Source organism: Sus scrofa, chromosome 8 (assembly GCF_000003025.6).
Source record: "Sus scrofa isolate TJ Tabasco breed Duroc chromosome 8, Sscrofa11.1, whole genome shotgun sequence".
Classification (NCBI taxonomy): Eukaryota; Metazoa; Chordata; class Mammalia; order Artiodactyla; family Suidae; genus Sus; species Sus scrofa.
In genome coordinates, this window is record NC_010450.4 from 356,555 (window position 1) to 380,093 (window position 23,539).

Below are 23,539 nucleotides of genomic sequence, written 5' to 3' on the forward strand. Positions count from 1 at the left end.
AACCCGCATCCTCATGGATACTAGTTGGGTTCATTCCTGCTGAGCCACGAGAGGACCTCCTAGTGTTTTCTTTCCAATAACACTTTTTTTTGTCTTTTTGCCATTTCTTGGGCCGCTCCCACGGCATATGGAGGTTCCCGGGCCAGGGGTCCAATCGGAGCTGCAGCCACCAGCCTACGCCAGAGCCACAGCAACGCAGGATCCAAGCTGCGTCTGCCACCTACACCACAGCTCACGGCAACGCCGGATCGTTAATCCACTGAGCAAGGGCAGGGATGGAACCCTCAACCTCCTGGTTCCTAGTCGGCGTCGTTAACCACTGCGCCACGACGGGAACTCCTCAATAACACTTTTATTGAAGCGTAGTTGATAACAATAAACCTCACTGTTTAAAATGTGATTCGATAAGTTTTGGCATGTTTGTCCATGAAACTATAGCTGCAGTATTTCCATCAGCCACAGAATCGTCTCATGCCCCTTCCAGCCCCACCCCAGGCAGCCCCAGGTCCCCCTTCTGCCACCATCGATCCGCTGGCCTTTCTAGAATGTTGTACAAATGCCGTCGCACAGATGTACTCCTCTCCCACCAGCGTCGTTCCTTTGGGGCTCCCTGCACGGTGCCTGTGGCGTGTGTGTGTGTGTGGAGTTCACGGTTTTCCGGGCTGGTCAGCCCTAGAACAGGCCGTCTGCCCATCGCTTGTGGGTGGACGTTTGGGGGGTTCCCAGTTTGGGGCTTTTGCAGATAAAGCCGCCGTGAACATCTGTGTACAAATCTTTGCGAGGACATGTACCTCCATTTCTGTTGGGTAAATACCGGGGTGCAACTCGAGATCACGCACCTCGATTCGGTGTGCGCCTCGCTCTTTGAAACCGTGCTGAAGAGTTTTCCAAAAGGGTCACACCCTTGCCCTGCCTCGCGCGCGCGGCGGGCAGCACCCTCTCAGGCCTGACGGTGCTGTGTCACCTCCCACGTGCACTAATGCTTCGTTTGGGTGACTTTTTCTTGTAGATTCCGTCCAATTGTCCACATAGATGATCGGGTCATTTACAAATCAAGACCATTTTACTCATTTCAGTGTGAAGTGGCTTGACTGTCCCGCGCGGCATCGAAGAGCTGCGGGGAGAGCAGACCCCAGGTCGGGCTCTGATGGCAGCGGGAGCGGGAGTCGTCAGCGATGACGTGTGACGGCAGCTGTCACGTTTTCGTAGATGCTTTTGTCAGGCTGGGGAAGTTCTGGTCTAGGCCAGATTGCTGAGACCTCAGGGCTGGGTGTTGGATTCTGTCTGGTGTTTGTTCTGGGTCTACTGGGATAATCATGCAGTTTCCTAAAAAGACAAAAAAAAAAAAAAAAAAAAAAAGAAAAAAGAACTCACTTGATTTAATAAATATATTCAGGTTTTCTATTTCTTCCAGAGTGAGCTTTGGTGGTTTTTGTTTTTCTGTGAAGTTGTCCGTTTCCTCTAAGGTATCACATGTACTGGCATAAAGTTATTACGGCCATGCCAATTCTTCTCTGGGCTGAACAGAATCTGTAGTGACCCCCTCTGGTTCCTCATCTTGATACTTTGTGTCTTTTTTGTTTCAGAGATTGATGGATTTTATTGACCTCAAAGAATCAGCTTTTGGTTTAGTGAATTTATTCTTTTGTGCTCTGTTTCATCCTGACTCTCTGCCCTGTTCTGCTTACTTCGGGTTCCTCTGTACTCACGTTTCTAGTTCTTCGGGTGGAAACTGAGGTCGTTGCCCTGAGCCCCGTCTTCTTGAATTAGGCACTGAGAGCAGTAATTTTCTAAGTACTCCCTGAACTGCAGCCCACAACTTTCGGACTGCTCATTTCCCTTCGGTTTAAAATAATTTTTAATTTTCCTTGTGGTTTCTTCCTCAACGCATGGGAAATTAGGAAGTGGATATTGTTTGCAAACATTTGAGGATTTTCCAGATATTTTCTGTTATCGGGTTCTTTTTTTTGGCCACACCCATGGAGGAAGTTCCCTGGCTAGGGACTGAATCCTCGGCATAGCAGTAATAAGGCCACGTCCCAGCCCACTGAGCCACCAGGGAACTCCTATTTCTAATATCATTCCAGTGTGGTCAAACAATGCTCTTTGAATGACTTGAATTATTTTAGGGAGTTCCCGTGGTGGCTCAGCAGTAATGAACAAGGCTAGTATCCATGAGGACTTGGGTTCGACCCCTGGCCTCGGTCAGTGGGTTAAGGATCCTGCATTACCATGAGCTGTGGTGCAGGTTGCAGACGTGGCTCAGGAAGTATTTGGCTGTTCTGTCAACATCGATTAGGCCAGGCTGGGCAATAGCGTTGTTCAGATCTTCTAGATCCCTCATGATTTTCTTCCACTTGCTGAGTCAAATATTGAGTGAAGAGTGTTAAAATCTCCGAGTGCCACTGGGGACTTGCCCGTTTCTCCTGATCAGTTTTTGCTTCACGGATTCTTGCCTCTGCTGTCGGGCGCACGCGCTTTTATGGTGGTTACATCAGCCTGATGATCTTAGAGCTTCCGTCCTTGGGAAATAATCCAGTTTGTCTCTGGTCACATTCTTGCTCCCAGTCTACTTTGTCCGGGATGAACACACTCCAGAGCTGTGCGGATTGGTGTCAGCCCACTCATCTTCTCCCACCTTTGCTCTTAACCTAGTTGTGTCCACATTTGGAGTGTGCCCGTGTGGGCAGCATGTGGTTGAATCTTGCTCTTTTTACCCATTCTGATAACCTCTGCCTTTTACTTGGGGTGTTTTGATCATTTACATTTAATGTAATTATTAACATAGTTGGGTTTAAATCTAGCGTCTCACTACTTATCTTTTATTTGTTTCATCTGTTCTTTTCTCCTTTTTTTCTGTTTTCCTTTGGATTATTAGCTTTTTTTTCCTCTTTACGGTCACACCCGTGCACATGGAAGTTCCTGGGGCTCAGGGTTGAAGCAGCAGCCAGCAGCCTCTGCCACAGCCATGGCAACACCGGATCTGAGCTGCCTCTGCAGCCTACACTGCAGCTTGCGGCAATGCCAGATTCTTAACCCACTGAGCAAGGCCAGGGATCAAACCTGCACCCTCGGGATCCTGAACCTGCTGAGCCATGATAGGAATTCCCAACTTTTTTTTTTTCTCACAGTTGCGACCTGTGCCACAGCTGTGTCAACACCAGATCTTTAAACCACTGTGTCACAAGGGAATGTCCTGGGTTATTACTTTTTTTTTTTTTTTTTGGTCCTTTTAGGGCCACACCTGCAGAATATGGAAGTTCCCAGAGTAAGGATCAAATCAGAGCTGTAGCCGCTGGCCTGCACTGCAGCAACGCCAGAGCCGAGCTGTGTCTGAGACCTACACCAAAGCTCAGGCTGGATCCTTAACCCACTGAGTGAGGCCCGGGATCGAACCTGTAACCTCACAGATACTGCTGAGCATGACAGGAACTCCCCTGGATTATTGCTTCGTTAAGAATTACTTCGTCTGTCTCTTTCGTTGCCTTCTTAGCTGCGATTCTTTGTTGGGCTGTTTTAGCAGCTGCATTAGGATTTATACCGTATACGTTTTTAACTTGTCAGGGGCCCCTGTTAGTGAGATCACATCATCTCATACACAGTAAGAGAAACTGGGAGCAGCAGTTCTTATTTCCCCTCCCAGCCCTTGGGCGCCGGTGGTCGTGCCCTTATTTTTCATGTGACGTAGGAATCACACACTACATTGCTGTTATTTCTGCGGTAAGCGGGAGGTTTACATCCTACGAAATGCATTCTCTACAGCGACTCACACACTCCCTTTTTCTGGGGCCTTCATTTCTCTGGTGGCTTCTGGTTTCCCTCTGGTCCTGTCTTCCTTCTCCTCAGAAGACAACTTTTTTTTTTTTTGTCTCTTTAGGGCCACACCCACTGCACATGGAGGTTCCCAGGCTAGGGGTCGAATCGGAGCTGTAGCCACCAGCCTGTGCCACAGCCACAGCAACGCAGGATCCCAGCCGTGTCTGCGACCTACACAGCAGCTCACGGCCACGCCGCATCCATAACCCACTGAGTGATGCCAGGGATTGAACCCTTATCCTCAAGGAGCTAGTGTTGTGTCCTTAACCCGCTGATCCACCAGGGAACTCCCACAGTGTTCTACTGATTTTGTTCATGTATTCTTTTTTTTGGGTCACACCCACATCCTGCGGGAGTCCCCAGGCCAGGCAGCAAATCCTCGCCGCAGCAACAACCAGAGCCAGAGCAGTGACAATGCCGGATCCTTAACCCCCTGAGCCACCGGGGTTCTTTTATCTGACGTTGTAATTCTCCCTGGGGTCCAAGTTGAGACTTTGGAAACGTCTTCCACGTCTTGACTTGACGAGCTCAGCTTTCCCTCTTCACGGGAAACAGAGTCGCATGTGCGTGCTGTTCCTGTCGGCTCCGTCTATCGCTTTTGTCATTTGGGGCTTCTTTTTGATTCTCTCTCCCCCTCAGTATCAGTTGTAACCCCTGCTTCTTTCCAGGCCTAATACTTCGTGCTTGCTTGTGTTTGCGTTGTGTACTCTACCTTGCTGGAGGCTGGAGACTTTGTGTTCTTATAAATATTCCTTTTTGGGGGGGTCTTTTTGCCATTTCCGGGGCTGCTCCTGCGGCATATGGAGGTTCCCAGGCTAGGGGTCTAATCAGAGCTGCAGCTGCTGGCCTACGCCAGAGCCACAGCAATGTGGGATCCGAGCCACATCTGTGACCTACACCACAGCTCATGGCAACACCGGATCCTTAACCCACTGAGCGAGGCCAGGGATCGAACCTGCAACCTTGTGGTTCCTAGTCGGATTCGTTAACCACTGCGCCACGACGGGAACTCCAAATATTCTTGCATTTGTTTGGGGAAGGTCACCTGGAAACTGTGTGATCCTTTACGTTTTGTTTTAAGCTTTTCTGGGCAGGAAAAGAAATGCATTTAGTCTGATTTTCCTTCTACTGAGGCAAGACCCTTCTTCCCACTCTAACCCACGTCCCAGCTCTGGTGTGGACGCAGGCTTTGTTCCCGCCCTGTGGGCTCCCATCCTTCTGGGCGGTTCTTCCTCAGCCTCCAGTGGTTCCTTTTCACTCTGGACCGATCTGTACTCAGCCGAAGCCTTGAGGGTGACCCTCTGTGCGGCTCTGGGGCCACCTCCCTGGACAGCTCTCTCTCCTCTAGGACTCTGCCCTGTGAACTCCGGCTGCCCCCCGCCCCCAGCAATCCCTTCCTGCTGGGCTCTGCCTGGGTCCCCACTCCCTGCGCTGTGCCCTGGAAACGCTTTGCAGTCCAGGCAGGGACAACCGTAAGGCTCCCTTTGTTTCCTGTCTGGCAAGGATCACTGTCTCCTGTTTCATGATACCCAGTTTTTCACATATATTTGTCTCCAATTTTGGGGGGATTTTTTTTTTTTTTTTTTTTTTTACACATGCAGAAAGCATGAAACTCTGGTTCCTGTTACTTCGTCTGGAGCAGAAACAGAAGCCTGTACATTGGCTGTTGGCTTCAATTCCCCGGCAAGCACTTTCCATCATCAGCGCTGTTTCTCTCGGTCCCACGCTCCCTTGAAGGCAAGGCTGGGGACACGCCTACTTTTCGAACCTCTTGCGTCTGGCTTCTCCCACGGCCTGCCACAGAGCCAGGGGTCAGCATGTCGTGGTTGAATGACGGTGGTGCCAAGAGCCGAGGAACCATTCTTGGGCTCACTGTATGGAGTAGGCGGGAGACAGAAACCCTTGCAACCCCCGTGATAATTCTGTGGGACGGAGTTGCAGGTGGGAGCAATGGCCCAAGTCTCATTTCAAACGGGAAGTATTTGCACTGGTTTCATATTGCAGGCCCACTATCACAAAGGGGAAGTGGTAGCCGGCTGGTTGGAGGGCTTCTCGGAGGAAGCGGCCTTGGTGCTGAGCTCAGGCTCCCGCCTGTGCGGTGGAGGGGCCGCCACTCCGTGAGCCTCCACCAGGGGGCAGAGCGTCCCTGCCCGGGGAGGTGAGCTCCTTCAGCGCACACACCTACCCTGTGGGCCAGGCCCCCTGGCCCCCCTGCCTGGCCTGCCACCTCACCTGGGGCCGCTCACCTGGCCGCGGCCCCTCCCCACCGTCCATTTTAGCCCCCGCCCCAGCACTGGCCCGCTTCCCACTTTGACCTCCTCCACTTCAGAGCCGCCTCTTCACACACCTGCCCCTGGCCGCCTCCCACCTGTCGGAGCTCTTCCTGCTCTGGCCGTTGCCTCACAAACCTGCCCTCGATGTCTGTGGCGGCCTTCGCACTAGCCCCGCGCTCTCCACCCACCTGCCCATTTTGCACCTGTCCACGACGCTGCTGCCAGCAGGACCTGCTTCAGGGGGTTGCTGAACTGGCCTTCTTGACTCCCTTCTCTCTGCGGGGCCTCCCAAGTGCAGAAGGGCTACCCAGGTCTGTGGCTGGCCCTTCACCCAACGTGTAGGAACGTTGGCGGGGGGGGGGAGGGGGGGAATCACCACCACCCACCTGACAGGTGCCCACACCATCCAGAGTCAGAATTTGGGAATGTGCCTTCTCGCTGGCTTGGGAGGGGTGGGCAACCTGGGTCTTGATGGGCCCCAGACCCTGATGGCTGGCAACCCCTGACCCAGCTCTCCTCTGCCCTGGGCATACTGACCTGTTCCAGTTTTCCTGGAAGGGTTCCTGGAAGAGGAAGCTCCTGAGAAGAGAGGAAGGGAACAGCATGGGCAAAGGTCCAGTGGAGATGGAGGGAGTGCTGCATGGGGTGGGGGTCAGAGCTGGGGGGGGTGAGAGATAGACGAAACCCAAGCATCCAGGGCCTCAGGGGTGGCGGGTTTGGGGTTGAGGGCCCTAGAGAGGCAGAAGTCGGTGATGCGTTTTAAAATGATGGGCCTCAGAGTTCCTATTGTGGCGCAGCGGAAATGAATCTGACGAGGAATCATGAGGCTGCGGGTTCGATCCCTGGCCTCGCTCAGTGGGTTAAAGATCCTGCATTACCATGAGCTGTGGTGTAGGTCGCCGATGCAGCTCAGACCCTGCATTTCTGGGGCTGTGGTGTACCCGGCAGCTGTAGCTCCGATTAGGCCCCTAGCCTGGGAACCTCCATGTGCCACGGGTAGGGCCCTAAAAAGCAAAAAAATAAAATAAAATAAAACGATGAGCCTCACTTCCAGCCAATTGACAGTGAAGGGGAAGCTGGGGAGGGGGCGGAGCCTGGCCCACCCATTCAGCCCAGAGAGGATGGGGGTGCGGGGAGTCGGAGACACCCTGAGGAATGGAAGTAGGTGCGGAGTGGTAGCCATTGTGTGCGTGCATTGCTGAGAAAGAAAGGAAAGGGCGGAGTTCCAGACCCCTAGCCTGGAAACCTCCACATGCCTCAGACAAAAACAAACAAACAAACAAACAAAATAAAGGAAAGGGCAGTGTGGAGAAAGATCCACAGGAGTGCTGGACTCTGCAGTGCAGTGGCTCCAACCCTAGACATGCCAAGTGCTGGCTGGGAAATCCTGGGTAAATGCCTGCCTCCTCTGTGCCTGCGTTTCATCTGCACAAGCAACAGCAAGACACCTACCTGGCTGTGAGGATAAAAGGTGGCAGTGTATGCGGCCTTCTCTTTTTTTTTTTTTTTTTTTTTTGGTCTTTTGAGGGCCGCACCTGCATCATATAGGGGTCTCATCGGAGCTCTAGCCGCGGGCCTACACCACAGCCACAGCAACGCCAGCTCCGAATCACGTCTGCGACCTACACCATAGGTCACGGTGATGCTGGACCCTTTAATCCCACTGAGCAAGGCCAGGGATCGAACCGGAGTCCTCACGGATGCTAGTCGGGTTCATTAACCGCTGAGCTAGGACGGGAACTCCGGGTCTTCTCTATCTTTAACGGGTATTAATGTCTTTGGGTTGCCATGGCCGTCTGGTGGGATGAGCGGAGGGAACGTACCTGCTCGTGGTCAAGGGGATCAGGTAAGCCAGGGCGTCGGGGCAGGACCTCTGTGCCTCACACCACCCGAGACTGGCCTTCCCTGGAGTCACTTGGGGCCGGAGCAGAGGCATCTTAGATCTCCCCTCTGCTCCCACACGACAACCCGGGGCTCAGACCTCAGGGCCCTGACCGCACAGCCGGAGCTCGATCAGAGCCAGCTTCGGAAGTGCGGGGGGGTTTCGTGGCCTGAGCTTGGGGGCTCTGACGCGGGCGCGAACAGGTGCAGGTGTGAGGCAGGTGTTGCGGGATCTGGAGGTGCGCGAGGCGGGGCTGGGCCAGGGCAGGGCGGTTGACAATGAGGGGGCGGGGCGTATTGGGCGGGGACGGGTGGGAACCTAGTGGAGGCGGGGCCCGGGTCCGGCCTGGGGCGTGACGGGCTGCGCAGGGGCGTGGCTGGGCCGGAGCCGGGCGGGGCGGGGCGGGGGCGGAGCCGCACCCCGGGGAGCCGCCCCGCCCGCTGGCCGCCTGCACCGAGAGGGTTAAGGCCTGGAGCCAGGCGGGCGGGGCGGGCGCGCGCAGGGATTGGAGGAAAGTTTGGGCTCGGGGAGGGGCTAGGGGCGGGAAGAGGGGCGGGGCGGGGCGCCCACGGCGTGTCGATTGGCGGGAAGTTGTGTCGGGGCGGGGCGCGCGGCGGGCTCGGCGCTCGCTCCGGGAGAGTTGACAAAGCCCCGCAGGGAAGGACGCCTCGCGGCGCGGCGCCCCGGGCCCCTCGCCCCGCCGCCCCGGGACCCCGGCCCCGGCCCCAGGACCCACCCCGCCGTCCGCCCCGCCCCCGACCCCCGCCCCGGCCCTGGCCCCCGCCCCGGCCCGGGCCCGAGCCGCCTGCGCCCAGGTAGCGCCGCCCCGTCCCGAGGCCGGGCCCGGGGGCGCGGGGCGGCGGGGTGCGGCGCCCGGGGCGGCGATGTCCGCGCAGCGCGCCCCGCGGGCCCGGCCCTGAGCCTCGCCGCCCGCGAGCCCTGCCGAGGTGAGCCCCTCTGAGCGCGCCCGCGATCCCTGGGGCAGAGTGGGAGGAACGATTCGAGAGAGCCAGGGGCTGGGGCCGGGGGCGGGGGCGGGGGCCGAGAGCGTCCCGGTCCCAGCTCTGCGGTCGAGGGTGGGGGGGTTTGCTGCCTGCACCGGCACGCGCCGCCGTCGCTCCAGTCGGGCCCGAAGTCCTGCCTGCGCCCCGCCCCGCCCTGCACCCCACGTGGGCCCCCCCAGCGCAAATTTGTCCGCTAATGGCGCAGGCGATTATCTTCGGGGCCGCCGGTGTTGTGTGTCCCGAGGGCAGGGCCCAAGTTACAAGCGCCAGGAATCCAGACGGTGTTTGGGGGGGGGCGGGGGAGGTCGGTAATTAGTGTAAACCCTTTGTCTGCCTTTGATACCCACGGTTCCCCCGCCGCCGCTTCCTTCGCCCGGAGCGCGGCAGGGAAGGCGGGGCGGCCGGCACCCCGATCCGCGCGGCCCAGGGCTGGGGTGCTGGCAGCTCCTGGGCCCTAGTCTGGGGGAGGTGGCGATCCCCACTCCTGCGCCACTGACCGACCTTTGAATACCTCCCAGGTCCGCGCTGGCCGAGATGACGCCGAGCCCGGTGTTGGTGCTGCTGCTGCTGCCGCCGCTGCTGCTGCTGGGGGCCCTCCCGCCGGCCGCCGCCGCCCGAGGTGAGTGCTGGCGCCCAGCCCGGCGCCCCGGCCTCCGCCAGCGCCGCCCCTTTCCCTCCGGCCCTGAACCCTGCCCCAGTGCCCGCCTGGCGCGCGTGCCTGCGCCCCGCCCCTGTTGGCTCCTTCTGACCGACCCCTCACCCACGGGGCGCCCTAGCTCACCCACGCGGCCCCCCACCACCCCCGTCTACCCGCAGGTCACCCCTTACTTTCGAGGCACCCCAGTTCACCCATGGGGCACCCCTCACCCGCAGGGCTCTCTAGTTCACTGATGCGGCCCCCCACTCACCCATGGGGCACTGCAGCTTACCTCTGAGCCCGCCTCTCCTATTGTGGCGCCCTGGCTCACCTGTGGGGCACCGCAGCTCACCTGTGGGCCCCCCTCACCTATAGAGTATCCTCATGTCACCCATGAGGTACCCCCAGCTCACCCACGGGTTCCCTCTGACTCTCAGCTTGTCTGTGGGGCCCCTTTCTTGCTGGCAGGGTGGGCTCTGGCCCCAGTTCCCCTCAGGACACACGCATACACACACACACACCCCTGCAGCTGAGGGCAGCTGCTTATGGTGGATTCTTGGGGGATGGGCTGCTGGGCCACTGTCGACCCAATTAGGCCCCTGGGAACCTGTGGAGACCCCCATAGTGGTAAGGGTTGGGTGTGGGACAGTGGGGACATTCTTGGCATCTGGGACTCATAAACCAGCCCTGGGCCCTAGGCCTACCTGTCTCCAGGAAGGGACAGGGTGGGACTCTGGGGCCGAGTTCGCAGCACATGGCGTAGGGCTGGAGGCCTGTCTTAAGGCAGACCCTGAGACCACCTACTTGAAGCTGCGTTGTTTCTTTTTGCGTGTGCCACACCAGGACCTGGACGTGGGCTCACACACCCGCAGTGCAAGGGAGGCCCTGGCGCCTGCACCGGCCCCAGCAAGGGCCGGCCTCTGCAGATGGGCTGGGGCGATGCGTGCCCGCAGATCCCACCGCCATGTTCGGTGCTGGCCGCCCTCAGCCAGGCGGGACCTGCGGCCGGGCCGGCCCTTCGGATGTTTGGCCACTCAGGATTGTCCTTGCCCTGTCCACCAGTGCTCTGAGGCTCTGCGCCCGCCCCCGCCACCCAGCGGGCGCACTGAGCCCAACCCGGCCTTATATGGCCACATTCGGGTGTGGGGTGGCGGGCGGTGGCCCAGGTACCCCCCCCATATCTGCCCCGCTGGGGACTGGCCGGCTGGCTTGAGGGTGGGGGCTGCCCAGGCGTGGCCAGGACGGGCAGCATCCAGGGAACTTCGGACACTCAGGTCATGCCCAGCAAATACCCCCATCCCCCACCCACCCCGTTGCCAGCGGCCTGGACTCTGATTCCTCTTTTATCTGCTTGGACTCCCCGTCCCCGCCCCTGCCTGTCCTCTGGCCTCTTGGCCAGAGAGGCTCTGGAGGCCACTGGCCTGGCCTGTTATTGGCTGGAGCCTGAGGTGAAGTGGTGGCTGGCGGTGGGCAGTGGTGGCTATGGGCGGTAGGGTCTGCTTTGGCACGGAGGGGCCCAGAGGGGCCACACTCTGCTCTGTACCCCTTGGCTGAGGCCTTGGGCTACGTGGGGAGGCCCTGGTGGCCCAAAGGAGGTGGGAGCCGCTTTCCAAGGCCGACGACCTCTGTGGTTGCTGGTGGGGGGGTGGGGGGCTCTTCCTGAATTCTACCGGCTTCTCCTCCAGGCCTGGCCTCAGGGGCAGCGTTGTTTCAGGCGATTCCCACTTGGCTCCCACTTGGCGGGTGGAGAGGGTGAGTGTGGCCCTTCTTTAGGCCGGCAGACCAGCAAGGAGAGAGTTTGCGTGGGTTTTGAAAGCCAGAAAGCCATTTTGCCCGCAGTGTCATGCTTTCTGGAATTGGTATATTTCTACACTCAAGTCATATTTTTAAAGTTCCCCTTTTCCCAAAGTTTCACAATCTTGGTAGGTTTGTCTTAACTGATTTTTTCTTTCTTCCAAATTTGAAAAAAGATAGGATTTGGCTTTCTTCATTTCCATTTTGTTTCTCACAGTGGGAACTTGAGAGGTTCGGAATGAAAAACCTTTTACAAGTAATTCTGGAAGAAGTCGTTTCAGGGTTTTCTGCAAAGTGCCACGTTTGAACTTTTCCGAGGACGGTGCAGTGGATGGTCTCTGAGCAGCCAGCCCTGAAGGCCCCTCCCCTGTCCCCTGTCCCCTGTCCCCTGGACCCGACGGCGTGCCCCGTGCCCCACCTCCAGCCGGCCGGCCTGCCTCGGGGCTGGCCTGCCCCGGGGCTGTGTTGGGAAGGCTCCGCCAGGATGCGTGTGATTCCGTGCTGGGGGCATGTGCGCTGGCCGACCTCGGCCTCCGGCCAGGCTGCGGGGGCCCCTCCTCCCCTCCAGGCCCCTCCGGGCAGCACTGGCCAGTGTGTGGCCGGGGCCGAGGTGGACGTGTGGGAGCCCAGCCCAGGCACCGCGAGGTGGGGATGTGGGCCAGCAGCCCCATTGACGTCTTGTCTTGGGCCCCACTCCTGGAAGGGAAAATAAATCACTGTCCCCTCTGGGGGGAGGAGGGAGCCGAACAAAGTCGCCTTTGGCTGGGTCTGGAAACGCTGCTCCGCCGGCCCGGCTCCATTGTGCCGGGATCAATGGGCCTCCGGTCCCGCCCAGCACCGCGGCCCAACGAGGTGGAGGGTGCCTTCCACCCCCCGCGGCGGCCCCAGCCCCGGGATGGCCCCGGCCACTCGGGCGCTGGCCGCGGTGCCAGGAGGCGGGCTGCGGCCAGCATGCTGGCCTCCTCGGGCCCATTCTGTGCCCTGCTTGGTGGCCGCGGCCCCGGCAGGTCCAGGGGCCGCCCCAGTGGGCCGACAGCACATGGGAGGGAGGCGCCCTCAGGCCTGTCCCTGCCCCACCGCCGCCCCAGCCAGTGCTGCCACCCTGCCCTGCCCACCGCTCGCTCTTCCTGCTGGTGGTCACTGGGTTCTCCAGCCTGACTTCTCTCTGGGTCCCGGAGAGCAGGGGCTGCCGTCCTGGGGCCCGTGGTGTGGGGCATCGGGAGGCTCGGGGGGGGGCAGAAAGGCACGCGGTCGCGGGGCCGGACCCCGGCGGGCCTGAGGGGAGGTGAGGAGAGGAAGGCCTCCAGCTGGGGCGATGGTGCGGGCAGAGGGGGACATCCAGGGGACACGGGTGCCCCCGTGTCACTGGGCTAGGGGCTTTGCTGGGGGGAGAGGCTGGTCAGCGGGGCGTGCGGGGACGAGGGCCTGGGGCCTCTTCCACCAGGTCATTGTGGCCACAGCCTTCCTGCCTCAGTGAGGCGTCCTCTGGCCTCCGTCCACACCCTGTGTCCCCACTGAGCGGCTGGGGGCAGGGCCTGGAGGCTGGCGGGGGGGCGGTGCCGTGGACCCCTCATCCAGTACAGACCGGCCCCCTGGGGGGGACTGGCGGGGTGAGGGGCGCTGTCCTGGGAGCTGTCCCCGGGGCGCTGGCGGCAGCTGCAGCAGGGGGCTGCTCCAGCCTCGGGCTGCTGAAACCAGGGCTTCCCATTTGGCAGGAAACACAGTTGCTTTTCTTCCTGCCGGGGAGTTTATTTCGTGGGAGATTTACACAAGCTGCGTGCCGTCGAGTGGCGGACGGGGAGGGGATCCCCTCTGGCTCCCGTGGTACTGAGCCCCAGGAGGGCCAGGGCTGTGGAGCGAGCTGTCCTTGTCCAGGGTCACTGCCAGTGGCTGTGGGGCTGTCCTCTGAGTTTGCCATCTGCCTGTCTGGGTTCTGGCGGGACGGTGGGGCTGGCTCTGGAGCTCAGCAGGATACAGTGTGTGCCCCTTGAGGGCTGGGTGGCCCACTGTGGGGTCTCTGGGGTTTGAGGGGGGCCAGTCTGGGCCATTGGCTTGTTCAGGCCTTGTAGCCTCAGGCCTGTCCCGGAGAAGCTGCTGTGGCGGTTGCGGTGGCCGTGGGCCAGGGTGGGAGCGGAGCAGGTAGGGCAGGTGGAGGTGGGAGGGAGGGGCCCTCTGGCCTGGGGGGCTGCCGGGGGCAGGTGGTTTGGGCAGTTTGCTGCTGAAGCCCTTGCAGTTCTGCTCAAATGCCAAGGGGCTCCAGGCTCAGGAAGTGTCCTTGTCCCACTTCTAAGGCGACTCCGATACCCGGATTGGGGCCCAGGAGGCCAGGGCCCTTTGGGTGGTCTGCGCCCCGGGCATGTTACCCTGTTGTCCAGGTCCAGTGCCAGCATGTGATGGAGGCCCCTGTGGACCAAGGCCATCTCGGTTCTTGGACAGCTGGGAGTAGGTCCGGGTCCCTCTGGGCAGGCCTGCCAGGGACAGAGTTCTGCGAGTGACATTTGTGAGGTAGGGGGTGGGTGGCAGGTGTGTGTGGGGTCAGGGAGTCAGCCTGAGTCTGGTGGACCTAGTGAGATCTGGACAGGGGACAGGGGACAGGGCGTACCTGGTGTGCAGCTGAGCCCCTGGGTGGGTTTGTGGCAGTGGGTGTACGTGCTGCTGCCCAGTCACTGTCCCCTCTTGGCGGTTCACATGGGGACCCCAGTGACGTGGCAGCATCGGAGTGATGCTCTGGGCCCCTGTGTGTGCCCTGGAGGTGATCAGGACGGGGGCCCTGCAGTTGGGGGTCCACTGAGGGTCCATCTGGGGGCTTCCAAGAAAGAGAAGAGACCCAGAGACCCCACGCCTGCCGGCTCCCCTGGTGCCTGGCTGGGCACTGGCTGGAGGGGACGCCCCAGCCGGCTTGCTCGATGGGTCAGGCTGTCCCTTTGCCACGCCCTGAATGGCCTGGTTTCCGAGGCAACCACCTGTCCTGCGGGTCCTACCAGTTCCACTGCAGGTCCCGTGGGTCCAGCCCCCAGGGGCCGCCCTGGGCCGGCTGGTGACCAGAAGCCTGTGTGCACATGTGCACCCTGGAGCCTGCCCCTCTCTCGGTGGCTCTGTGGTGGTCCTCACCTGTGCCCCCTTGTGGGGTGCTCCTGCCCTTCCCCCAAGACCTTGCATCCTGGGGTGGAAACCGGCCCCAGGGCCTTCCTAGCTCACCGCCTACACCCGGTCCTCAGCATGGGGTACTCTCGGGTGCCCCTTGGCCCAGAGGTGCTGACCCGAGCTTCTTCCTGAGCTCATCCTGACCAGCGGGACTGTGCCTCCTGGCTGGCCACCCTCACCCCCCAGCCAGTCCCAGCCTGGTCAGCCTGATGCCCCCCCAGGCCAGAGATTTCTAGGGCTCGGCAGGGCGTGCTGGGGCCAGCCATCCTGATGGGCTGGCCTGGTGGCCCCTGTCCTCTCACCCCTACCTGTGTTTGTGGCTTCAGGGGGTGAGGCCCGAAACTGCTGGGTACCTCCGTTGGTCTCTGCTGGTCCCTGGCGCATCAGACCTGGAGGAGGGGTGGGGTCTGGCCCAGCATCTCCTGAAGGGCAGCCAAAGACCCTGGGCAGCGGGGAGAGGCAGAAACCAATTCCTTCCATGTCCCCCATGGCCAGGACCCTGACGACCGTGAGCAGGATAGGGAGCGGGTCCAGATGCAGCGGCGGCCGGGGCAGAGCAGCCTGCTCCTGGGGATGGAGGGAGGAGGGGGGCGGCCCCCAGGCCTGTGAAGACTGCAGGAGACAGTGCTGGTGGCATAGGCAGGGGTGTGGGGCGGGCTGCACCCCGGGGTCTCCTTTCCATTCCTCTCGGCGCTCCCTGGGCCCCAGGGCAGGAGGGCGTCGGCTGGGGTTACTGCAGGGTCTTGTTTAACTGAACCTGGGCAAATGGAGCTCCGGTCGCTCAGGGGAGGGGCTGGGGGCCCGCGGGGCTGCCGCGCTCAGATGCTCAGACGTGGGTTGTGTGAGGCGTGTGTCTGGGGGGCAGCATCAGGGGTGACAGATCTGGGTGTGACTCCATCTCGAGGTGGGGGGCCGGGGTTGTGGGGCCCTCCAGGTTGCTACACCCTGGCCTCTCCCTGCAACCCCTTCTTGACCCTGTTTGCACAGCAGGGGCGGAGGAGAACAAGGGGTGCCACCTTGGGGTGAGACTTGCCCCATGTCTGCCCCCTTCTGTGTGCCATCCACATCCTGCCTGTGCCCAGGCTTCCTAGGGCTGTGGCTGCGGTTGAGCGCAGGTTGGGGCTTCCTGGGCAAGGGGCTAAGTTTCCCCCTGGGCCAGGATGGGGACCCCTCTGGCCCTCCCTGCCCACCCTCCAGGGCCCTGTGGGTCTCCACGCTGGCCTCAGTTCCCCCCGCCTCCGGGCGGAGGGGTCTGTGGGACTCCAGGTCCAGGTGGAGCAACGGGGCTTGTGTTTCCCAGGCTAGATGTAGAGCTGGCGGCAGAAATTCCCAGGAATCTGGGGGGCCAGGCCTCCGGCTGGTGAGCCTGCCGGGGTCTCTACAGAGATGGCGCTGGGGGGCAGGGGTCTGGCCTGGCGTCTGGGTCCAGCAGAGCCCAGGTGGGGGCGGGGCGGGCCAGGCGGGCTGCAGAGGGGAGGGGGCTGTTTGCTTTAGGATAAGGCCGGCTCCAGCCGGGCCGTGCTGCCAGTCCCCCTCTCTGCTCGAAGGCTGGCTCATGGGGCCACTCTTCTGGCCCATCTGGCGGTCACGTGGCTCTGTCCCTCTTTGCAGTGACCAAGGCTGTATCCCTGCCACCCAGTAGCTGCTCCGCCCCCCGCCCCGCTCCTCAAGGTCTCCCCCTCCCCCTGGCATGATTAAGTTGGTCCTTTCTCTGCCCCTGAGGCGTGCCCCTTCAGGGGCTGGGGGCTGTTGGGCCCTGGTGGTGGCCCCAGGATGCAGCTGGGACAGGCAAGCCCAGCAGGGAGGGACGCTGTCCTGGTGCGGGCATCGTCCTCCCCACCCGCGTTCCAGCCGCTGCATGTGCCTGTGTGCACGCGGGGGACCTTGTGCTTGTGTCTGTGGAGCTTTGTGCCCAGGTGTCAGCTCTGGAGGCCCAGGGCCCCGGCTGGGCTGGGAGGGCGCCCTCTTTGTGCTGCAGCCTGGGAGGCCCCTGTGAATGGTGGAATTTCAGGCAGTGACAGGTGGACAGGGTCTGCCTGGGAATGAGGCTAGGACCCTGGGAGGCCTCAGGAGGCTCGCTAGTCACTGCGGAGTGGGTGCCTGGGGGTCCCTGCAGACAACTGAGTAATTAGGGAGGGGGCCGCTCAGCTCCCCTTCCAGGGGAATCAGGAGGAGGGGCTGGCTGGCACCCACAGCTCACTGTCCAGGAGCTGCAGGGCGGGGGTGGAACAGGATGTGTGCGGGGGCGTCATGGAGGGATGGCGCCCAGTGTCTCTGTGTCCTCACAGGCCAGTCCGCTGGAATCGGAGACTCAGAACCCCCTCCCCAGCTGGGGCTCCAGAGGAGCCCAGCCCTGGGCTATCAGCTCCCTCCACTCAAGTGGGGGGGGCCACTCCCACCCCCTGCGCCCAGACAGAGGCGACGAGGGCACATGCCCCACTCTATGAGGGCCCCTGGGAGCTGCTTCATCTCTGGGGGACCCACAGGAGCACTCTGGGCCCTGGTTGCAAAGCGGCAGCAGAAGCAGCTGGCAACTGCGTGTCGAAGAAACACCAGCTGGTTATTAAAAACACATGCCACCCTCAGGCCTGAAGCCACAGCATTACAGAGCAGTGCAGCCGGGATGCGGGACAGCGGCCCGCACAGCCTGGAGGGGCTGCTGTGAGGGCCGGATGCCCCTCCAGCGGCTAGTGGGCGATGTCATGGGAGCCAGGTCCAGCCAAGGCCCTGGGAAGGGCAGTGGGGTGCCCGTGGCTGCCTCTTCTGACCTGGGAGGTAGTGGGCAGGTTGACCATAAGAGCCCCGCAGCCCTCCTGGTCCCGCTGTGGTGCAGGAGCTGCAGACTGGCCCGGGCTCAGAGCCAGAGCCATGAGGCAGGCCGAGGGCCAGCCAGGAGATAGCTCCATTTCTTTCTGACACCTGCAGTGTCCTTCCATCTGGCCGGTCACTCGCTGTCCTCCAGGCCTGGTCACATCCACCGCACTTGCACTTGACCCCAGAGGAAACGAGGCCCGACCTGCGTTGGGAGGGGTGGGGGTGGGTTTCGTCCCTCTGGTGAAGGACGCCGCGGTCTCAGCCGAGGACTTGGGCTTCGCCCAGGGCTGGTATGCCAGCTGCTTGCCCTCTGACCCCAGGGCCTGGGATCCTGCTCCCCAACCTGGGGTGGCCTGGCTGGCAGGAGGGAAGCCCTTGTCCAGGCAGCAGACCTGGTTCGATGCAGTCCATCCGCACACACAGACAGGCACGGACAGGGCCTGCAAACACAGGGACGCAGGCGCACAGGCACACGTGGACGACCAGCTGCCTGCAGGGAGCGGGGAGGGGCTGCCCTCGATTGCCTGTGGACATGGGACCTGGGTGAGCCTCTCTGGACGGCCGACTATATTGGGGTTCTGGTGGGGCACCCAGTGGGCCCTGGGCGAAGACTGCCTAGCACAGGTGGGGAGCAGGGCGTCATCTCAGGGTGGAGTCCTGGGTGGGGCCGGTCCCTCCCCCCCGGCTTCCAGTGCCCCTCCTGCCTTGGCCCTGACCCCCTGGCAGTCCCCTCCTCCCTGCCTGAGCCCTCTGACTCTCCCGCAGGCCCCCGAGGATGGCGGACAAGGTGGTCCCACGGCAGGTGGCTCGGCTGGGCCGCACGGTTCGCCTGCAGTGCCCGGTGGAGGGGGACCCACCGCCCCTGACCATGTGGACCAAGGACGGCCGCACGATCCACGGCGGCTGGAGCCGCTTCCGCGTGCTGCCCCAGGGGCTGAAGGTGAAGGAGGTGGAGCGAGAGGACGCCGGCGCCTATGTGTGCAAGGCTACCAACGGCTTCGGCAGCCTCAGCGTCAACTACACCCTCATCGTGATGGGTCGGTGCCAGCTGTGCCAGGGCTGGGTCTCGCCTGCGTGCCTGATCCACTCGGGCCAGGAAGCAGACCGTCCCTGTGTGGCCCCCACCCTGCCCCACCCCCACCCCGCCTGAGCTTGGCCCCATCACCAGGACCAGACCCCTCCTGCTCCCTGCCTCTGAGCCCAGCTGGGCCCCACCTCCTCAGGCCCCACCTCGGGGTCTTCTTCCTCTGAGCCCCTTCTCTCCAGAAGTTCTGCTGACCTGGGAGCTGGGGCTGGCCGGGGGGGCCGTGGGAGTGGGCACGGGGGTGCCCCAGGTGGTGGTCCCATGGAAGGGCAGACTGGCGGGCCAGGCGCGCCAGCAGCCTTGGCGTCGGCCATGACTTTGAGGCTCAGGTTTCGGAGTTCAGAGGGGCCGCCGGGAGGCAGGGCCTTCTGTTCTCTGGCTCTGGGGCCCAGGCTTGGGGACTGGGCGGCGCCCCCAGCAACACACCCTCCACTTGCTGGTACCAGGCGCTGGCGCCTGACCCTCCCCCACGGACTCCTGGGTGGGTCCCTCGAGGCAGGCTCCCTGGCAACACAAAGGAGGAGCCTGACCCATGCCCTCCACCACTGGGTTCCGGGTGGGGTCTGAGAGCCTGGCCTTAGTCCTGGGCCAGCGGGGGAGGCGGCTGTCGCAGGGAGGGGGCATTCCCCACGGGCTTTCTCTGGGACGCAGAGTGGGAATTCTGTGGGTGCCCCACCCCCCTGGTCCTTTCAAAGGGGAGGATGACCGGGCGGTATGTGAGCCATGTCAGCTCACCAAGCCCTCGGCCCCTTGATGTGGGCTAGGGTTACTGCAGCTGCCGGCTGGGCCCTGCCCCCACCTCCCCCAGGCCCTGCAGACCCCCCGGAGCCAGGGTGGGGAAGCCAGATATCCAAACACCCACGCCTGTCGGGGTCACCTGCACCCAGGGAGTGGGCTGGGTGGGCGGTTCTCGTCCAGCTGTCTCTGGGATTCGGAGATGTGGGTGTGTACCCACGGCCTCCTGCTGGCCTTTCTAGAGCTGTCCCAGCTGGGCCTGAGGCTGGGGCCTGGGAACCACGCTGGGGTCTTGTGGGGGCTGTTGAGGCCCCTCTCATGCCACTTCCTCTCTGCAGATGACACCAGCCCAGGAAGGGAGAGCCCAGGGCTCGATGGCCCCTCTGGGGGCCAGGAAGACCCAGCCAGCAAGCAGTGGGGTGAGCACCGGGGTGGGGGTGGGGCAGATGTCACCATCCTCCTCTAGTCGGGTGGGGGCCACCTCCCCACACCACCCCCTATGCTGATGTCTGTGCCCCCCCGCAGCGCGGCCCCGCTTCACGCAGCCCTCCAAGATGAGGCGCCGGGTGATTGCGCGGCCGGTGGGCAGCTCCGTGCGACTCAAGTGCGTGGCCAGTGGGCACCCACGCCCTGACATCATGTGGATGAAGGACGACCAGGCGTTGACGCGCCCGGAGGCTGGCGAGCACCGGAAGAAGAAGTGGACCCTGAGCCTGAAGAACCTGCGCCCTGAGGACAGCGGCAAGTACACGTGCCGCGTGTCAAACCGCGCCGGTGCCATCAACGCTACCTACAAGGTGGACGTGATCCGTGAGTGCCGGGAACAGGGGCGGGGGCAGGCTGGCGCCTGGGGGCCGTTCCCAATGCATGTCCCTGTGCAGAGCGGACGCGTTCGAAGCCTGTTCTCACGGGCACGCACCCCGTGAACACGACGGTGGACTTCGGAGGCACAACGTCCTTCCAGTGCAAAGTGCGCAGCGACGTGAAGCCGGTGATCCAGTGGCTGAAGCGTGTGGAGTACGGTGCCGAGGGCCGCTACAACTCCACCATCGACGTGGGCGGCCAGAAGTTCGTAGTGCTGCCCACGGGCGACGTGTGGTCGCGGCCCGACGGCTCCTACCTCAACAAGCTGCTCATCACGCGCGCCCGCCAGGACGACGCGGGCATGTACATCTGCCTGGGCGCCAACACCATGGGCTACAGCTTCCGCAGCGCCTTCCTGACCGTGCTGCCAGGTGCGTGGGCCCCGCCCCGCCCCGCCCCGCCCCGCCCGGGCCCCGCCCCGCCCCGCCCCGCCCGGGCCCCGCCCCTCGCGTCGTGACGTTCCCGCCCCCCTTCCTTGGTTTCTCCCTCAGACCCAAAGCCTCCGGGGCCCCCGGTGGTCCCCTCGTCCTCGAGCACTAGTCTGCCCTGGCCCGTGGTCATCGGCATCCCGGCCGGCGCCGTCTTCATCCTGGGCACCGTGCTCCTGTGGCTCTGCCAGGCCAAGAAGAAGCCGTGCGCACCTGCACCGGCCGCTCCCATGCCTGTTCATCGCCCGCCTGTGGTGGCCCGCGACCGTGACCGCGGTGGTGGCGGCGGGGACAAGGACCTGCCTGCACCCACTGCCCTTGGCACCGGCCCCGGTGTGGGGCTGTGTGAGGACCTCGGGCCCCCGGCGCCCCCCCAGCACCTGCTGGGCCCAGGCTCCGCCGCTGGCCCCAAGCTTTACCCCAAACTCTACACGGACACGCACACACATACGCACACGCACTCACACACACACTCGCACGTGGAGGGCAAGGTCCACCAGCACGTCCACTACCAGTGCTAGAGGGCGCCAGCTTGCCGGCCAGAGCTCCAGGGTCTCCCGGCAGGCCGAGCGCAGGCTGGTGGCTGAGGGCCGGGAGCACAGGTGAGAGGCGCCCTGCGTGAGACACACACACCTGGACACACATACGTGCATGACATACCTCTGGACACACACACAGTCTCACACACACACACACACACACACACACACGCACACACACACACTCGGACTAAGAAGCCCGTGGGAAGGTCCGTGTGGTAACTTTGCAGTGCGCATGTAGCAATGGGCTTGCTCATGAAGGAACCCCTTGGCCCCATGAGAAGGATTTCACTGAGGCCACGGTCCCCCCCACCCGGTTCCTGGCAGGAGATCTGAGAGGCACCCTGGCTTTGCAAACCAAAAAACTCCGACCCCTTCCCTACGCCTGCCTGCCTCTGTCCCTGCCCAGGCTATTTTTGTCACCACCTGTCCTGGGTGTCCAGGAGTCCACCAGTACCCTGGGCAGGGGGGTCTGGCGGAGCAGTCCTAGGCCCTGTCCTGAGAGGCCGGAGCCGCTGGGGGTGGCTCCCGTCCCCCCCCCCCCCCCCCGCCTGAGAGAGGGGCCTTGATATTTATATTTAAGAAATTAAGATAATAATATTAATAATGATGAGAGGAGGGCCGGCCACAGGGACTTGGCCTTCCCCTGGGCCTCGGGCCCACCTCGCCTTGGGGCCAGGCTGGAAGTCCACCTCGGGACCCATCACCCATGGCTGTGGCGGCCCCGCCCTCTGTAATTTTATAGAGAGTTTGAGCTGAAGCTTCGTATATTTAATTTATTTTCTTAAACAAGAAAATGTGCATCCTTTCGTCTAAGCTGGTGCTTCTTCCCATGTGGCTTCTGTGCACACGCGCCCGACGCCGGGCTTGGGCTCTGGAGTCGGGGGCGGAGGAGGCTCTGGGCCTGAGACCTGAGGGGCCCCAGGGCCCCCGACCGTGTCCCTGAGCAGGACTTAACCACGCACCTGCACGGACCTCCCCGCCCGGCGGGTGTCCCCTCTCTGTTCTGGCCTGGCCCGCCCTGCCTGCTGCGTACCATCCCCCTGGTGGTGCCTGGGTGGCCTCCCTCTCCAGATGGGGACGCCGAGGCTCTGACTCGCTCAGCCAGCAGGCAGGGCTTGGGTTGCCTGTGGCCCAGAAGTTCTGGAGCCTCTTGAGAAAACTCACTAAGAGGGCTCGTGCCATTTTAGCAAAGCCCTGGGTGGCGTACGAAGGCTCGCAGGAGGGGTGAGGCCCGGCTGCTGCTGGTTCTCAGAGCTTAGGAAGCAAGCACAGGCTCAGCCTGAACAGGCCGGGACCCCCACGATCCTACCCCCGCTGAGCCCCCCGAGGTGTGGGCCGAGTCTGCCCTCCCAGCTGCGGGCTGAGCCCCTCCCTCTGCTCCAGCCTCCCGGGGCTGAGTTCCCAGTCTCTCCGCCGGGAGACGGGCTCTCTTATCCTTCTCCACGTCCCCCCATCCCCTGGCCTCCCAGAGTGGACCCCGCTCCTGTCCCCGAGGAAGCTGGGGCTAGTGCTAAGGGAAGGGCCACTGGGGTGGGGTCCTAACCGCATAGGTGGTGACCGAGGTTGGGGGAGGGCCAGCGGCTTCCAGGTGATGGAGGCCACCGAGAGTGGACACGGCAGGCAACCCCCAGCTGGTGACCGAACAGATGTTCCCCAGACAGGACAGGCTGCCGCCAACGCCTGGTTGGGTTTCAGCCTGAGGGGGAAGGGTGAGAGAGGGGAGACCGTGGGCGGTGGGAGACCTCAGGCCTTGGGCCATCGTTGGGTCACGGGCCATGAGCTGCCCGCTCCCCTCCCTGGGGCTGCGGCCAGAGAGGCGAGCCCCTCCCAGACCCTCGGAGGAGACTCGGGCTCCCGATCCCGAGGCCTTGGCCTGAGGTCCAATGCTGTCCACCTGGGCTCACGTGGAGACTCCCCGCTTCGTCTGCCCAGGGGAGTCGGGGAGATGAGGTCCTGCACCCCAGGGCCGCGCTCTCAGCCTGAGCCCGGCAGGGAGCGGGGAGGGGGATCTGGCCCTCCAGAGACCAGTGGTCCTGGCCACCCCCCAGTGCCCTTTCAGGAGAGAGGGGTGCTGATGGGCGGGTCATTCTGTGGACATGTTTGGGTGCCAGGCTGGACAGGGGACTCTGGAAGACCAGACAGACCCGTGCTCACAGGCTGTCCTGCCTCCTCGGAGCCCACGGCCTGTATTAGATCACACACCCTGGAGCTCAGAGGCTCAGCCCTGACCCCTCCCAACTTTCAGCTTCCTGCGGGGGGTGGGAGGGCAACCATGTGGCCGCAGGACCCCATTTCCTTCTCAGGGGCGCCTTGCACCCTGGCTTCGCAGGCCTGAGGCTCCGCACTGGCCTTGAGCAGGACGTCGGCCGGGAGACACATCTGCTCCCGCCCACCAAGGGACCAGGCCCTCTGCCCAGCAGCCCCCCCACCCAGACCGCCCTAGGCTCCCTGCCAGACGCGGACTCTTTCCTCTCCCCCACCCCCCGGGGGCTCCCTGGTCTCTTGCAGAGGGATGCGCACTC

The 23,539-nt window shown here is 62.6% G+C and overlaps 1 protein-coding gene and 1 long non-coding RNA gene across 5 annotated transcripts; one reads left to right on the forward strand and one right to left on the reverse strand.

Moving 5' to 3' along the window:
- On the reverse strand, positions 338-9,603 carry LOC110262031. The gene is made up of 3 exons (XR_002346510.1): positions 9,477-9,603; positions 6,627-6,668; positions 338-1,326 (listed from the first exon to the last, which is right to left on the reverse strand). It is a non-coding gene; the product is annotated as an uncharacterized LOC110262031 (long non-coding RNA).
- On the forward strand, positions 8,813-21,830 carry FGFRL1 (fibroblast growth factor receptor-like 1). Of its 4 annotated transcripts, XM_021100853.1 has the most exons (8): positions 8,987-9,279; positions 9,494-9,594; positions 17,788-17,907; positions 18,130-18,401; positions 19,522-19,602; positions 19,709-19,993; positions 20,065-20,418; positions 20,539-21,830. In XM_021100853.1, the coding sequence occupies exons 1-8, from the start codon at positions 9,172-9,174 to the stop codon at positions 20,994-20,996; spliced, it is 1,779 nt and encodes a 592-aa protein (XP_020956512.1). In that variant the 5' UTR covers positions 8,987-9,171; the 3' UTR covers positions 20,997-21,830. The 4 variants fall into 4 exon arrangements, with proteins under 4 accessions (XP_020956515.1, XP_020956514.1, XP_020956512.1 ...); XM_021100856.1 differs by lacking the exons at positions 8,987-9,279; positions 17,788-17,907 and adding an exon at positions 8,813-8,918 and having other exon boundaries at positions 9,494-9,598; XM_021100855.1 differs by lacking the exons at positions 8,987-9,279; positions 17,788-17,907 and adding an exon at positions 8,814-8,918.